Raw genomic sequence first — 15,405 nt, forward strand, 5'->3', positions numbered from 1 at the left:
AAACATACCAATCATGAAGATGGCTCAGGACTGGGCAACATTTCATTCTATTACACATAAAGTCACCATGAGTTGGCGCTAACTTGACAGCAACCAGCAACAACGACTCCTCCAGGACTATTAAACAAGATGTATGTTTCTCTGGCTCAGGTGGGGAAGTTGGCCTCATTCTGGGTAACGACTTTAATCAAACAAGACTTGTTTTACTTGGGTCATATTTATTTGCACTCATTTCAACTGAGTCAGAATCGACTTGATGGCAACAGGTTTGGTATTTTGGTTTATTTGCACTAGAACTTGATACTGTTTAAAGTTTCTAGTTTTCCATGGTGTTCGCATCAAATCCATTTTCTTATAATTCATTTGGTAAATGATAATACTTGGAAAAGGTAAATATTAAGAATATAATCTAAGGAAGTTTGAAAATGTTTTCATGGTAATCTGATAACTGGGGTTTTATTCTTTGATATCCTACCTGTAACATGTCGTAAGTTTTAGTAACGGGGGAACGCCCTGTGGCAAAATCATTTTCAACCAAGTGTAGGTTATAGACATACTCAGGAACACTGCTGGCTCGATGAAGGTTTCCTGCAATCAAGCATACATGAAAATAATTCAGTATATAAGTGGGCTGGTCAATACTTAAAGAACTTATAACAATAGTATGTTGAACTTTCAAATTTAAGTAATTAGGCTAATAAAATAAGTATCAGATTTATAGTAGGGTTTTTAATTGCTGGTTTAACACCATTCTTGGATGTGGCAAAAATAAAAAAAAAGGTTATCACAACATTCTCCACAAACTTTTCAAAATAAAAATCTAATTTTAAAAGTTTTTTTTTTTGAGAAAAGGGAAGAGAAAGCGGGTTCACAAAATTCCAAAAATGTTTGGTTTTTACAATGTTGAAGAATCTGGAAAGCACTCATTGGTTTAGGTGGTCCATTCTAAAAGGTTCAGTTTCTTAAGTAAAAAAAAAAAACAAAAAACTGTTCCCAGGGCAGGATCTCGGAAGCTTCTTGTAATAAGTACGTGCAGGCAATAAATGTGATGGTGACTCAACACTTTCAGATAAGGCGGCTTGTATGAACCACAGGTGAGTCAGTGAGGTTGCAACCTTGAAAAAGGTTCCACTTGAAAATGGTCAAGGCTGGGGTTGAGGTACTTGGAAATGCGAGAGTTAGGCAGTAGAGAAAATCAACCTTTACACTAAAAATTACTGAGTTTGTAGAATCACAGGGCTCATTCTTTGCTGGTCTAATAGCCAGCCTATTCTCACGCAAACACTAAGTAGGAGGTACCCTTTGTGCTCAGTTGTGGGGCTTACACAGATTCTCAATTAATGTATGTCTCATACATCTTAAAATGTTCCTTTTTGAGAAGAGGAGGGCAGTAGAAGACTATTGTGTCCCTCTTCATCTCCTTTATCCTTCTCTCAGCTTTTCATTTTTCTTCTTTCATAATCTCTCTCTTGCTTATTTAAAAGAAAAAAAAAAAAAGCTAATTAAAATAATCAAAGAGCTCCAAAACCTAGGTAATTTCTAGCTCCCTAATTTCAACCAAAATTTCTTTCTCTGTCATGTATAATTTTTTTTAGAAATCCTGGGGAAAAAAAAATACTCACCTCTTCTAGGCTTCAGAGACTCATGAAAGATGTAGAGAATAAAATAACACAGGTAGTCCCTTTCCAACACAATTGGAACACATCAACATGCTTTTCCAACATATTGTTGTAATGTCAAAATTTCAAAAGACTAACAATAAATTCAGAAGTTATTTCGGGGGGAGAGGTGGGGGTGGTTGTTGCCAGAGAGCTAAAATATATGAATCAATCCCACATTATGCTTTGTACACGTGTCCTTGTTTCCTGGAGCCAAGGAATTTGACTGGCAAACAATTTTCAGGCCTTAAGGGGTCTTGGAGGAGGGAGCTGCGAGCTTGTAGCTGTCACCTAAGGCCCAGGGAAGCTGAGCTGACCAGGCATCTCTTTCTCTAGGGGGCTGATTTCTCCACAAGGGCTGACAAAAGATCAGGCACCCCTTTAGTTGTTAACCTCTAATGACAGAGAATGCCTGGCACGCAGACCTTGAAAGGATGAAAGGACTCTTCTCCTCAGACCTCCCCTGAGCAAAAGTTGTGAAAGGCCTTGAGGACTCAACTGTCAATGTCTGTTTGAGAGGCTCCAGCCTAGGCTGCCTTTAGTCCCTAACACAGCACCCACTGTTTGGTGTCTCCTCCCCATCCACCACTCCCAGGCCAACAGGGAGGCAGGGCTGCAGAGGCTGTGCTGGTAGGGAAATGAAGGCTAGACTGGATAGGTCCAGGGAACATCCATGGCTGTAGACAGGTAATATTGAGCACTGGGGGATTAGACAGAAAGGGGGTGAGAAGAGGGAGGAACAGAGATAGGGACTGCTTAAATTTCCCCTTCCAGAGCCCTGGTGGTACAGTGGTTAAGAGCCATGGCTGCTAACCAAAAGTTTGGCACTTGGGACCCACCAGCTGTTCCTGGGAAACCCTATGGGGCAGTTCTACTCTGTCCTATAGGGTCACTATGAGTTCTTCTGGTCTCAGGATGATGTAGTGTCTGGTTCATGTAGCCCTTTCTGTCTTTTGGGCTCGTTATTATCATTGTTCTTCGTGTTCTTCATTCTCCTTTGATCCAGGGGGGTTGAGACTCATTGATGCATCTTAGATGGCCACTTGCTAGCATTTAAGACCACTGGGCATAGGCTTTTTTAAAGCAGCTTATATAAACTCCTTACATCTCAATATTACCTTTCTTTAAGGAGCTCAGTGTTTCTTTACAACGTTCTGTGACACACAGCTGGCTACTGTTATCTCCATTTATAAATAGGGAATTTTACGATACTTGTTTTAAACTGGAAACACTGGTGGCATAGTGGTTAAGTGCTACGGCTGCTACCCAAGAGGTTAGTAGTTCGAATCTGCCCGGTGCTCCTTGGAAACTCTATGGGGCAGTTCTACTCTGTCCTGTAGGGTCCCTATGAGTCGGAACTGACTCGACAGCAGTGGGTTGTCTTAAACTGCAAAGAGATTTAATAGGCTTGGTTCCTCCTTTCCACTGTTCTTCGTTGTTTAGATGGTAATTTCTCTGAAATTGTCATTTATCAAAACCCTGGAGGGATTATCGTAATTTCTGATATAAGGACTAAAACTATCATTCTATCATTCCTCTCGAACCTTTGCCTGGGCAACTCCAAATAATTTGTAAATATAAAGTCTTTCTTTGCTCACATAAATTCTTATAAGGAAGCTTCTCCTTTAGTTTTCACACAAATGAACTGCGACTGGTATAATTGTTCCCAAAACAACTACAACGTAATTGTTGGTAAAAGAAAAAAAAAAAAAAGATTAGTTGTTTTAACCATGGACTCTATTCCTGAGAAATACACACATAAGAAAAGACATGACATCCGATATTCAACTTGCAGTTGGCACAATATATAGTTTCTTTGGTTAAAAAGCCAATAGAAAACAATGGATACTGCAGATTAATTTGCCTAAGCAGTCATGAGTTTGAGCTCAAAATGGTGGATGAAAGGTGAATTTGCAGCTGGGTTCTAAAAGTTTAAAGAAATTTTGAACTGGGTGGAATAAAAAAAAAAGGTAAATATTAACCAGGATGGGAAATTATCTCTTGAGAGAAGTCGTTATTTTCTGCCCAACCAAAGAATGAAATATATGACTACTGTACTGAACATATAAAATAACTGAGCCACATCTTTCTCCAAAAATAGAAGGAAACAAACAAAAATATATATATACGTACAGGTGGATCTTGTTTTAAATAAATCCAACATGAAAATCCAGGTTCACTAACAAGAAAAATTAGGATGTGATTATATTTCAAAGGATTTGTTTACAAAAGGAGGTAAGTGTCTTCGGTAAGTATTTCAAATAAATCTGCGAACTCGGTCTTGAACCCTGGTTCTACTACTTTCTGAGTGCACAAATCACTTAGAACCTCATTTCCCTGTAGTTCCAACTACTGACAGGGTTGCTGTTGCTGAGAGAGAGGTTTACTTGAGAAAGCATACATTCAAATGCTTTTAAAATTGTAAAGCAATATGCAAAAATGAGATGTGGTTTTAAAAACAGAATTTGGTTCAAAAAGTTTGGTTTTCACACTTTTTCATAAATTAATCTGTTCTGGAGAGAGGGCTAAAACTAGTGTGTATGTTGTAATCACACTCTGTTGTATCTCAGAGGTTTTTTTCTGATAAGTTTACCAGCGGTGTTAAATTTGACTTTTTCTGGTTGATTTTTTTTTTTATTGTACTTTAGATGAAGATTTACAGAACAAACTAGCTTCTCATTAAACAGCTAGTACACATATTGTTTCACGGTACTGGTTAACAACTCCACAACAAGTCAACTCTCTCCCTTCTCGACCTTGCGTTCCCTATTACCAGCTTTCCTGTCCCCTCCTGCCTTCTAGTCTTTGCCCCTGGGCTGGTGTGCCCCTTTAGTCTTGTTTTGTTTTATGCACCTGTCTAATCTTTGGCTAAAGGGTGAACCTCAGAAGTGACTTCATTAGCTTAGTAATAGCTTTTCAGCCGTTCACTTCACTAGCCTAATGCACAATGTGCTTTTGATGTTTCCTAAAGAAGGTGATGATTTATTAGTGAATAATTCAAATTAATACTGACTCAGGCAACATTACCCAAACCTTTTCTTCTAAGAACACCATGGTCATTTTAAGGAGCCCACTTTAGAAGAAATGAAGCTGGTAGTTGTAGAACAACTTTAAAAACTCCACCCTCTATTCTCAAATAAGCAATTCAAGTCAAAGCAATTCTGGGGGTGGGGGAGAAAACGGGAAACTGGATTTCATGGTAGAAAGAATTCCAAATTGCTTAGAAGACTGATGAGGTCTAGCCCTCACAAGACAATATAATTTTTTCTTTTTTCTGGTCTGAATGTTACATCTGAATGACATGATCCCGAAGCAGCTGTTAGGAGAAAGGTATCTTTGATTCTGGATAGCTATGCAAGTATTACCCAAAATAGCAGATTATTGTTAGGGTTAAAAATACTAAATTGATTTCCATAAGCACAGTTTTTTCTTTGTGGGTTTCGTGAGCAGCTTAATTAACTGACTGGTTAAATTTAACGTTGATTATATCAAACTAACAAGGCTCTGTTCTGACTCCATTACCTGTATCTATGGGCACACTCCAAAAAACCAACTAAGCTTTCCTTATAGTTATATGATAAGTAGATGATAAAAAAAGTAGATGATAGAGAATGCTAAACAAACAAACAAATAAAGCTGGTATATAGCCTGCTTCTATTAGAAGAAGGCAGCACTCGCTTTCAGAAGGGTATCTTTTCTTTCAAGATTCCAACACTCTATGAGAATGGTTTAAAAAGTGATTTGGTTTGCACTGAGCTCCAAAAGGAGAATTTCTAGTGATGAAGGTATAAAAAGAGATTCCCATAAAAACAGGTCCAGATAAATTTATGCATATAAATTAGCAGATGTTCACTACTAATACTGATTTAAATGCTAAAGTTAATTGTGCTAACAACCACAAGTAGTTGCCTTTCCACTCTGTTGACTTACAATCAGCTTTTTGCTGGAAACAGAGCCTGAAAGTCTAAAGCTATCATATTCCTGTATTTGGTCTTTCTACATCAAGCTCTGGGTGAGAACAGCTCTTTTGCAGATCTTAAAGATTTAGACTTAATTTCTTCTATTAGAATAAAAGTGGAGGCATGTTATTACAGATGAAGCATGGCATCTTGAAACTTATTAGAAGGAATTTACACAGAAATTCATACTCACAGGGCTCATTAGGGTCATTTATTAACAAAATTAGGAGCTCAAAAAGAAAAACATGAAATAGTGAGGACCCATCAAGAACATACATCAGTATCTCTGAGTTGGGTGGTATTTTCCTTGCACTTGTGGGCATGTAACAGAGGATTCATTTCCTGGACTCATATTTTTAAAAGATAACCTTGTTCTATTCTCATTTCCTACCCCTCCCCCCTTTAAAAATTGGTAGCTATTTATGGGACCCACAATTCTATACCTTGCATAAAACTTGGGTAAGTACTTGCTCAGGCTGGAAAATGAATGAAATTTATTGGTTTAGAAAATTATAGTAAAAAGTTTTTTTTTTTTTGCTAAAGCAGATCCACGTCTAATGTTTTGCATTATTAAAAATTTAACAGAAAGTGTGCAGTGCTGTTTATTGTGAAGAATTAACACAACTTAAGAATTAACCTTAAGAAACAACTCAGTGTATTGGGCGTATGTGGCCATGTGCGCTTACAAACTTGAGTCGGTGAGGGATAGGCCAGCTCTCCTGGGAGAACGGGCCACAATCTCCATGTGCCAGTGTGTGGACTTGCCAATGGCTCTATGACTCACACAGCGTATCAATGAGTGACCAGCAGTTCCTATTTTTCAGAAACCCCCCATGCAGTTTGAGGAATATTCCCTGATAAACCAGTTTATGGAATTTTTTGACAATCCTCAAATTACAGATATCTAGATAACCACAAACACACACACAAAAGGCCCTTTTATACTGCATCTATCTATATCATTTATTTGAGTAGTCAGTGATTCAGCATACTGATGAAGTAATAAGGTTTCTAAATCTATTAATTTTCTGTGGCTCGTCTCCTTACTTTGGCATCCCTGACAATTCATTTGCTGAGACATCCCATAATAATTTACTCGTAAGACTTTAGAGCTGCAGTGATCTATATCATATTTGACTCACTATGATACAACTAATAGTCAAAAATGTGCATTTATAAAACTAATAGATGATTATTTTTTTGCCTTATATTTGCACTAACCTCTTCCTAACTGATTCATGGCTACTGTGCCTTCTCCTTTAAACCCACCCTTGATACCTCTGCCAACATATTTTCTCAAAACCCCTGCATTTTTCATGTTTCTCCCCTGCTGAAACATCTTCTGTGATTCACAGTTATCAAACTTTCTTACTTGTATTGAAGATCTCACTTTACAATATGAGGTGGAGAAGAGTGGTGAGGGAAGGCTTCCTGTAAGAGGGCAAAACAGATTTCAGTTTTGAGAGAATGGCAAGAGTTAACCAGGCAAAGTGAAGAAACGCAGAAGTGAAGGGGGTAGGGGGAGGAGTAGGAATACCAAGCAAGATAAATTCCACCTGTCAGTTTGGTGGAGGGTGGGGAGATAGGGATGAAGTTTGAGAAGTTGCAGGCATCAGATCATGAAGAACTTGAATGCCATGTCGAACGAGGATTTTACTCCTGTAGATAACAGTAAGAAACTGAAGGAATTTTAATGGGGAAACGATGCGATGAGATTTCTGGAAATTCCCACTAGTAGCTATGTGGGGAATGGATTAGAGTGAGGCCAGACCAAAGCAGGAAGAGGCTGTCTCATCTCCCAAGTAGATGTTTAGCTCCTTGACATCAGGAGTCATGTCTTATACTATCACTTCTGGCACAGTCCTGTATCAGCTCTTGACAAGTTAACTTTAATTAATCGTATCTGTGTGTACATTCAAAGTGTCCAATTTAAACAAATTCACTTTGCACTTAATCCTTCAGGTTGACATCTGTTCTATGGATCACTACAGTGGAGTCAAATGTGACGAGGTAGTTGCATATGTGCTTTTGTCTTGGGATGGATGGAAGACATTCAAATAGCCTAATTTTTCTTCGTCATTCTAGGAATACGGAAAGGAAGGAAAATTCCCTCCTCCTAAATGTAGGCAGATTCTTTATTCCTGAGAAAAGCTTACTATGTCCGTTTGAAAAGGTTCACTCTATATCTGGGTGATACATATTTACTGTCATTCTTTTATCTGTATGGTTTGTGTATTTATTATTATTTTTAATTTAGTTTTTGGTGAAAGTTTACACACCAAGTTAGGTTCTCCTTTGACAATTTCCACACAAATTGTTCACTGACATTAGTTTCATTTACCACGATTTGTCAACATTCTCTTTAATTGTGTCAATGCCCATATATATGTGCTCAAACATTTGTTTTTACTTTGGTTGTGCTGTGTTCACTATATCCACATACGGTGCCACTTTTCCCATGACCAAAAATAACAAGTCTCTACTCTGTGGTAACCACCAATGAACACTGATCTCTCTGTATTTATCTGTTCTTGACTTCTTATAAAAGAGGGATCATACAATATTTGTCCTTATGTGCTTGACTTATTTCACTTAGCATTATGCCCTCCAGGTCCATTCATATTATGTTTCTCAGACTTATCATTGTTCTTTATAGTTGCATAGTATTCCATTGTATGTATACACCACATTTTGCTTATTCATTCATCCATTGATAGGCACTACAGTTGTTTCCATTTATTTGCTATTGTGAATAAAGCACCAGTGAATATAGATGTGCATAGGTCTGTTCGTGCCATTATTTTTAGGTCTGTAGGGTACATACTTAGAAGTGGGATTGCTGGATCAGAAGGTAGTTCTATTTCTAGATTTTTAAGGAAGCACCATTTTCCATAGTGATTATACCATTTTACAGTCCCACAAGCAATGGATAAGGGTGCCAATCTCCCCATGTCCTTGCCAATACTTGCTGTTACCTGGTTTTTTCAATGAGTGCCATTCATTTTCCAGCCTGAGCAAGTACTTACCCAAGTTTTATGCAAGGTATAGAATTGTGGGTCACCAATTTTTAAAGGGGGGAGGGGTAGGAAATGAGAATAGAACAAGGTTATCTTTTAAAAATAGATACCATTTTCCATAGTGATTATACCATTTTACAGTCCCACAAGCAATGGATAAGGGTGCCAATCTCCCCATGTCCTTGCCAATACTTGCTGTTAACCTGGTTTTTTCAATCAGTGCCATTCATTTTCCAGCCTGAGCAAGTACTTACCCAAGTTTTATGCAAGGTATAGAATTGTGGGTCCCATAAATAGCTACCAATTTTTAAAGGGGGGAGGGGTAGGAAATGAGAATAGAACAAGGTTATCTTTTAAAAATATGAGTCCAGGAAATGAATCCTCTGTTACATGCCCACAAGTGCAAGGAAAATACCACCCAACTCAGAGATACTGATGTATGTTCTTGATGGGTCCTCACTATTTCATGTTTTTCTTTTTGAGCTCCTAATTTTGTTAATAAATGACCCTAATGAGCCCTGTGAGTATGAATTTCTGTGTAAATTCCTTCTAATAAGTTTCAAGATGCCATGCTTCATCTGTAATAACATGCCTCCACTTTTATTCTAATAGAAGAAATTAAGTCTAAATCTTTAAGATCTGCAAAAGAGCTGTTCTCACCCAGAGCTTGATGTAGAAAGACCAAATACAGGAATATGATAGCTTTAGACTTTCAGGCTCTGTTTCCAGCAAAAAGCTGATTGTAAGTCAACAGAGTGGAAAGGCAACTACTTGTGGTTGTTAGCACAATTAACTTTAGCATTTAAATCAGTATTAGTAGTGAACATCTGCTAATTTATATGCATAAATTTATCTGGACCTGTTTTTATGGGAATCTCTTTTTATACCTTCATCACTAGAAATTCTCCTTTTGGAGCTCAGTGCAAACCAAATCACTTTTTAAACCATTCTCATAGAGTGTTGGAATCTTGAAAGAAAAGATACCCTTCTGAAAGCGAGTGCTGCCTTCTTCTAATAGAAGCAGGCTATATACCAGCTTTATTTGTTTGTTTGTTTAGCATTCTCTATCATCTACTTTTTTTATCATCTACTTATCATATAACTATAAGGAAAGCTTAGTTGGTTTTTTGGAGTGTGCCCATAGATACAGGTAATGGAGTCAGAACAGAGCCTTGTTAGTTTGATATAATCAACGTTAAATTTAACCAGTCAGTTAATTAAGCTGCTCACGAAACCCACAAAGAAAAAACTGTGCTTATGGAAATCAATTTAGTATTTTTAACCCTAACAATAATCTGCTATTTTGGGTAATACTTGCATAGCTATCCAGAATCAAAGATACCTTTCTCCTAACAGCTGCTTCGGGATCATGTCATTCAGATGTAACATTCAGACCAGAAAAAAGAAAAAATTATATTGTCTTGTGAGGGCTAGACCTCATCAGTCTTCTAAGCAATTTGGAATTCTTTCTACCATGAAATCCAGTTTCCCGTTTTCTCCCCCACCCCCAGAATTGCTTTGACTTGAATTGCTTATTTGAGAATAGAGGGTGGAGTTTTTAAAGTTGTTCTACAACTACCAGCTTCATTTCTTCTAAAGTGGGCTCCTTAAAATGACCATGGTGTTCTTAGAAGAAAAGGTTTGGGTAATGTTGCCTGAGTCAGTATTAATTTGAATTATTCACTAATAAATCATCACCTTCTTTAGGAAACATCAAAAGCACATTGTGCATTAGGCTAGTGAAGTGAACGGCTGAAAAGCTATTACTAAGCTAATGAAGTCACTTCTGAGGTTCACCCTTTAGCCAAAGATTAGACAGGTGCATAAAACAAAACAAGACTAAAGGGGCACACCAGCCCAGGGGCAAAGACTAGAAGGCAGGAGGGGACAGGAAAGCTGGTAATAGGGAACGCAAGGTCGAGAAGGGAGAGAGTTGACTTGTTGTGGAGTTGTTAACCAGTACCGTGAAACAATATGTGTACTAGCTGTTTAATGAGAAGCTAGTTTGTTCTGTAAATCTTCATCTAAAGTACAATAAAAAAAAAAATCAACCAGAAAAAGTCAAATTTAACACCGCTGGTAAACTTATCAGAAAAAAACCTCTGAGATACAACAGAGTGTGATTACAACATACACACTAGTTTTAGCCCTCTCTCCAGAACAGATTAATTTATGAAAAAGTGTGAAAACCAAACTTTTGTGAACGAAATTCTGTTTGAAAACTGTTTAAAAACAGTTATTTCTTTTCTGTGGTACCTTTGCCTGGTTTAGGTATCTGGGTTATGCTGGCTTCATAGAAAGAACCGAAAGAGTTCAGTGGTATTCCTTCCTCATCTGTTTTTGAAGAGATTGAGTAGGGTTGGTGTCAGCTCTTCTCTGAAATGTTTGGTAGAATTCTCCAGTGTTACCATCTGGGTCCTGGGCTTTGTAGTTGTTGTTGTTGGCAGTTTTTTGATGACATCATCAATCTCTTCTTTTGTAATATGTCTGTTTAAAATTTCTACCTTGGTCTGTGTTAGTTTGAGTAGTGTGTTTCTAGGAATTTGTCCATTTCATCTAGGTTTTCAAATTAGTTGGAGTATAATTTTTCATAGTAATCAGTTATGATCTTTATCTCTGTTGGATCTGTTTTAATGCCACCAATTTCAGTTCTTAGTTTATTTGCCTCTTCTGGTTTTTTCTTTAGTCAGTCTAGCCAGTGGTTTGTCTATTTTATTGATTCTTTCAAAGAACCAACTTTTGGTTTTGCGAATTCTTTGAACTGTGTTTCAATTTCATTTATTCCTGTTCTAATCTTTTTTTTTTTTCTTGGTAGCTTTTGGCTTCTTTTGTTCTTCCTTTACTATTCTTTCAAGTTGTCAGTTTAAGTTAATGATTTTGGATCTTCTTTTTTAATATAGGCATTTATTGCTGTAAACTTCCCTCTGAGTACAGTTTTTACTGTGTCCCAAAGGTTTTGATATGTTGTGTTTTCATTTTTGTTTGATTCAAGAAATTTTTAATTTTACTTTTGATTTCTTCTATGACCCAATAGTTTTTTAGCAGTGTATTATCTACTTTCCATGTACTTATTTTTTTCCTTATTTATTCTTTTGTTGATTTCTAGTTTCATATTGTTCTGATCAGAGAAGATGCTCTGTATGATTTCAATCTTTTTAAATATGTTGAGACTGGTTTTGTGTCCTAGCATATTGTATATTCTGGGAGATGATCCATGTGTGTTAAAGAAGAATGTGCATTGTTCTGATGTGGGGCAGAGCGTCATGCATACGATCATTAGGTCCAGTTGGCTTATGGTTTTATTCAAGTTTTCAATGTCCTTAGTGATTTTCTTTTTAGATGTTCTGTCTATAACTAAAAGTGGTGTGTCGAAGTCCTCTACTACTACTGTGGAGTTGTCAATTATCTGCAATATTTTGATGGTCTATAATAAGTTCATACTATCTCTCATGAAAAATTCCCATTTGTTAACCTCCTTCTAAGGAAAAATTAATCAAGGTAAAATAATCCTGGTATGATTTCCTCTCCCCAACTGTCCCAATGGATGTTTGTGTTACTTAGATTTAAGATTTAGTGGAAATAATTTACTATGTTTCTAATGGGCAACATTTTCGTCTGGAAATCAGGGAACTGCCAAACTTTGGCTATGATCACTTTGGTCAATTAATATTATTAAGCCTAAAGCTGATTATTCCAAGAATATAAAGATGTGGCTTCTTTTAATGGTGAGTTGTGATTTCAAATGCTCAACATTTTTTCCAAATATGCATTTTGATCCGGGCAACAAAAAAAAAAAAATTTTTTTTTGTTGTTTTTACGTATTGAACTCCCAAGGTCTTTGTTAAAAGAGAACTTTAAGAACATTACAGCTGTTTTTATGTTCACTATCCAATCAGCATTAATGGCATTACACGAAGTATACAAAATAGATTTTTTAACATTTCTATTACAAGAGGACCTGAAATTCTGTACATTGTTCTTACACTAATAAGTCAAGGGACTGAGGTGGTTCACTCTAATAGAATAAATATTCCCCTAATTTATTGCCTATTCCCACTTTCATTACTGACTTTTACTGTTTACTTTCCTGGGGGGAATATATGGTATTTATGTCTTCATACCTTTGAGTACATGTAGAAAACAGCTGGAGCCCAACATTTACCTCAGAATTGTATAATTTAAAATTCTTGAATGTCATCTGAGTTGGAACCACATGATCTATTATATGCTATATTAGTCAGGTCTGATTTATAAACTCCAGAGGTCTTGGCAACATTTGCTATATTTCATTAATATCATAGATGGGTTGCTAATAATATGCTTTTTTTCTCACAGAAGAAAAAAAGAAATCAAAGATCTCGAATAGCTTTTATCGGTTAGACTAGAAATAAAATTCTTATCTTAGTATAAAGTCAACATTAAACTATATTTGAAGATAAAACAATGTCAATAATTATAGCCTTATTTTAATACATGAGAAAAAGAAGTTTTTAAAGCTAATAACCAAAGCAACACTTTAGAAGAATGAGGCAATGTGAACAACAGATACCTAGAATATCATGGGTCTGTTCCTATGATTGGAACCACCAGCACAGGGTATAGATAACATTTATGGATTCCTTAAAAGCCATAGTGAATAGCTGTCTTCCCTTTAAGGTAACTGCCTCCATCTAATCTGTGACACACAGAACAAAGCAGCTTCATAATCAAACACTGTTACTCTGGGTCTTTGTGGTTTCATACAGTCCCATTGATTCTGAAGCATTCCTATCACACGCTCACTCTGAACTCTACCCATGAAACATGTATTCTCGCCATTTTAGCGGTGTGAAGTTTAGTTTTTGTAATCACTATTTTAACATTCTATTTCCTTTAACTAATTGTAATCAGAAGAATTTCCAAAAAAAAGGACACTTAACATTTTTTGCACTTACTGCAATCAGTCTGCCAGAACTGAACAAAAAGTGGCCCATAGGCTGTATCAGGCAGATATTGAGGTACACTAAATCCAGTGGCACTACTGACACCTTATATTCAGAGCAGCTGGCCACATCCCTGTCACCCCACCATTAACTCTTTTTCCCCCGCCCAGCCCCTCCTCCTTTCTGGATCACCAGTCACCTCGCTCCCAGAATTGCTTCATTCCTGGAATTCCTTTTTGGCAAACAAAGAATTCATACAGTATTTGAACAATACCTACTCTTTTTTTCCTCTCATTAACACCTATTAGCTGCCCATTTTTCTACCCTTAGCCAAATGTCAGTGCCTTTTCCAGAACCGCTTCTTTTCACAGAGATTCAAAGCAGCTTGGCCAGGGAAAGCCATCTGAGTAAATGGCATGCCTCAAGTTTTTACAGCAGATTTCCAAAGAAGTTGTAAATTTCACTAGGGCGTTGTTCATTGTGTTCCATAAGCATTGCCTGCGTGATTTTAAACATGACTTTCTTCCTATCTAGGTATCTCAAGGGGATACTGTGTAATAAGTAAAGTAGTAGTACTTTCAAGGCAAGCATAATAAATAGGATATGGAAACTTAAAATTTTTCCCTTAGCTGACACTGGCAATTCTTAAATGTCTTCTCTGTGACTTTTATGAACAGATTTTTAAAAAGTCCCTACAGTAGAGATTCCTTTCACAATGCTGCTAAGCAATTCCCCCATCTCTGCCCTAGAAGTTACAGCCAACTGTAAAATGTTCAGCATTGTTTAAATTAACACCAGAAGTCACTGAGTGATTTACAATGAACCCCCCACCTATGCAAATAAATTAGAAAGAAACTGAAGAGTTAAAGACCCTTGGGGGTATTTATCAACAAATCAGTGACTTTAGTTTTTAGCAAATTATCTGCCACCTCAATCTTACAGGTTTGTCAACAATTCAGAATTCTCTAATAGTAATCACCAGGGCTGTTTCTTCCTGGATTTTCTTGTGTTGCTATAGGACCCTTTCCAGACAAGCACTGTTTTTTAACAATTGCTTAGCTGTTTAAACTTTACAGACACAAGAGTAATAAGGAAATAATTGAAACAATACAACCATCATGAACCCCACAGACCTTTTCAAAAAACCTTAATTAAACAGCATACATGAACTACCCCTGGTAATTCATCCATGGAGTGATAATGTTAAATTCCTTTGAGGATGATTTCGTTTTCGAGTCTTAGAAAGTTGAGGCTTTAAAGTCAGTAGGTGTTGTTTGCTGCCTTATCTGCCTGACTTGCACTTTTGTGTAGGCTGCTGAGGATATTTCGGCTTGCAGGGAAGCTGCTGTTGTAATCAAAATATTTCAAACACTTTGTTCCTAAGTTGGAAAAAGACCCACTCAAATAGTTGCCCGAAGCATTAGGGCAGAAGCACCATTCATAGTGTTCTTTGTTCTAACGATACCAACTCTGCGAACTATGAAATATTCATGCTTTCACTTCCTAGGATGCTCTTCCACCAACCACCTCCCTATGTTCAAACCTACTGAATTTTTGAAATCAAAAATCCTCCTGAAGCTTTCCAAAATTCCCTTCATCTAGAAGTAACATATACTGCCAAACTCTATGTTAGCTGTCTTTTTGGATTGCTTACCACCTTTTATTTGGTATTGCATTTTTTTAGACAGAGGCTTCCTTTTCCAGACTTAAAATCCTTGCTTTAAAGCAAGCAGAGTCTGTGTTTAATTCAGTGCCTGCACAGTGTCCTGCATGAAGAACATGCTCAACTGATAGTTGTTAGATTCACCAATCCACAGATGCACCATGTTGGAGACAGAGAAAATTGATC

General features: G+C 37.0%; 1 protein-coding gene across 1 annotated transcript in view; it reads right to left on the minus strand.

Moving 5' to 3' along the window:
* The window catches only part of PKP2 (plakophilin 2), an 85,505-nt gene that overhangs the window by 66,865 nt on the left and 3,235 nt on the right, over positions 1 to 15,405 (minus strand). The window contains exon 2 of the mRNA XM_049882809.1: positions 476 to 588. Within this exon, the coding sequence (XP_049738766.1) occupies positions 476 to 588 (113 nt within the window). The remainder of the gene's footprint in view (positions 1 to 475; positions 589 to 15,405) is intronic.

This window comes from Elephas maximus, chromosome 4 (genome assembly GCF_024166365.1).
Source record: "Elephas maximus indicus isolate mEleMax1 chromosome 4, mEleMax1 primary haplotype, whole genome shotgun sequence".
In the NCBI taxonomy this organism is placed as follows: Eukaryota; Metazoa; Chordata; class Mammalia; order Proboscidea; family Elephantidae; genus Elephas; species Elephas maximus.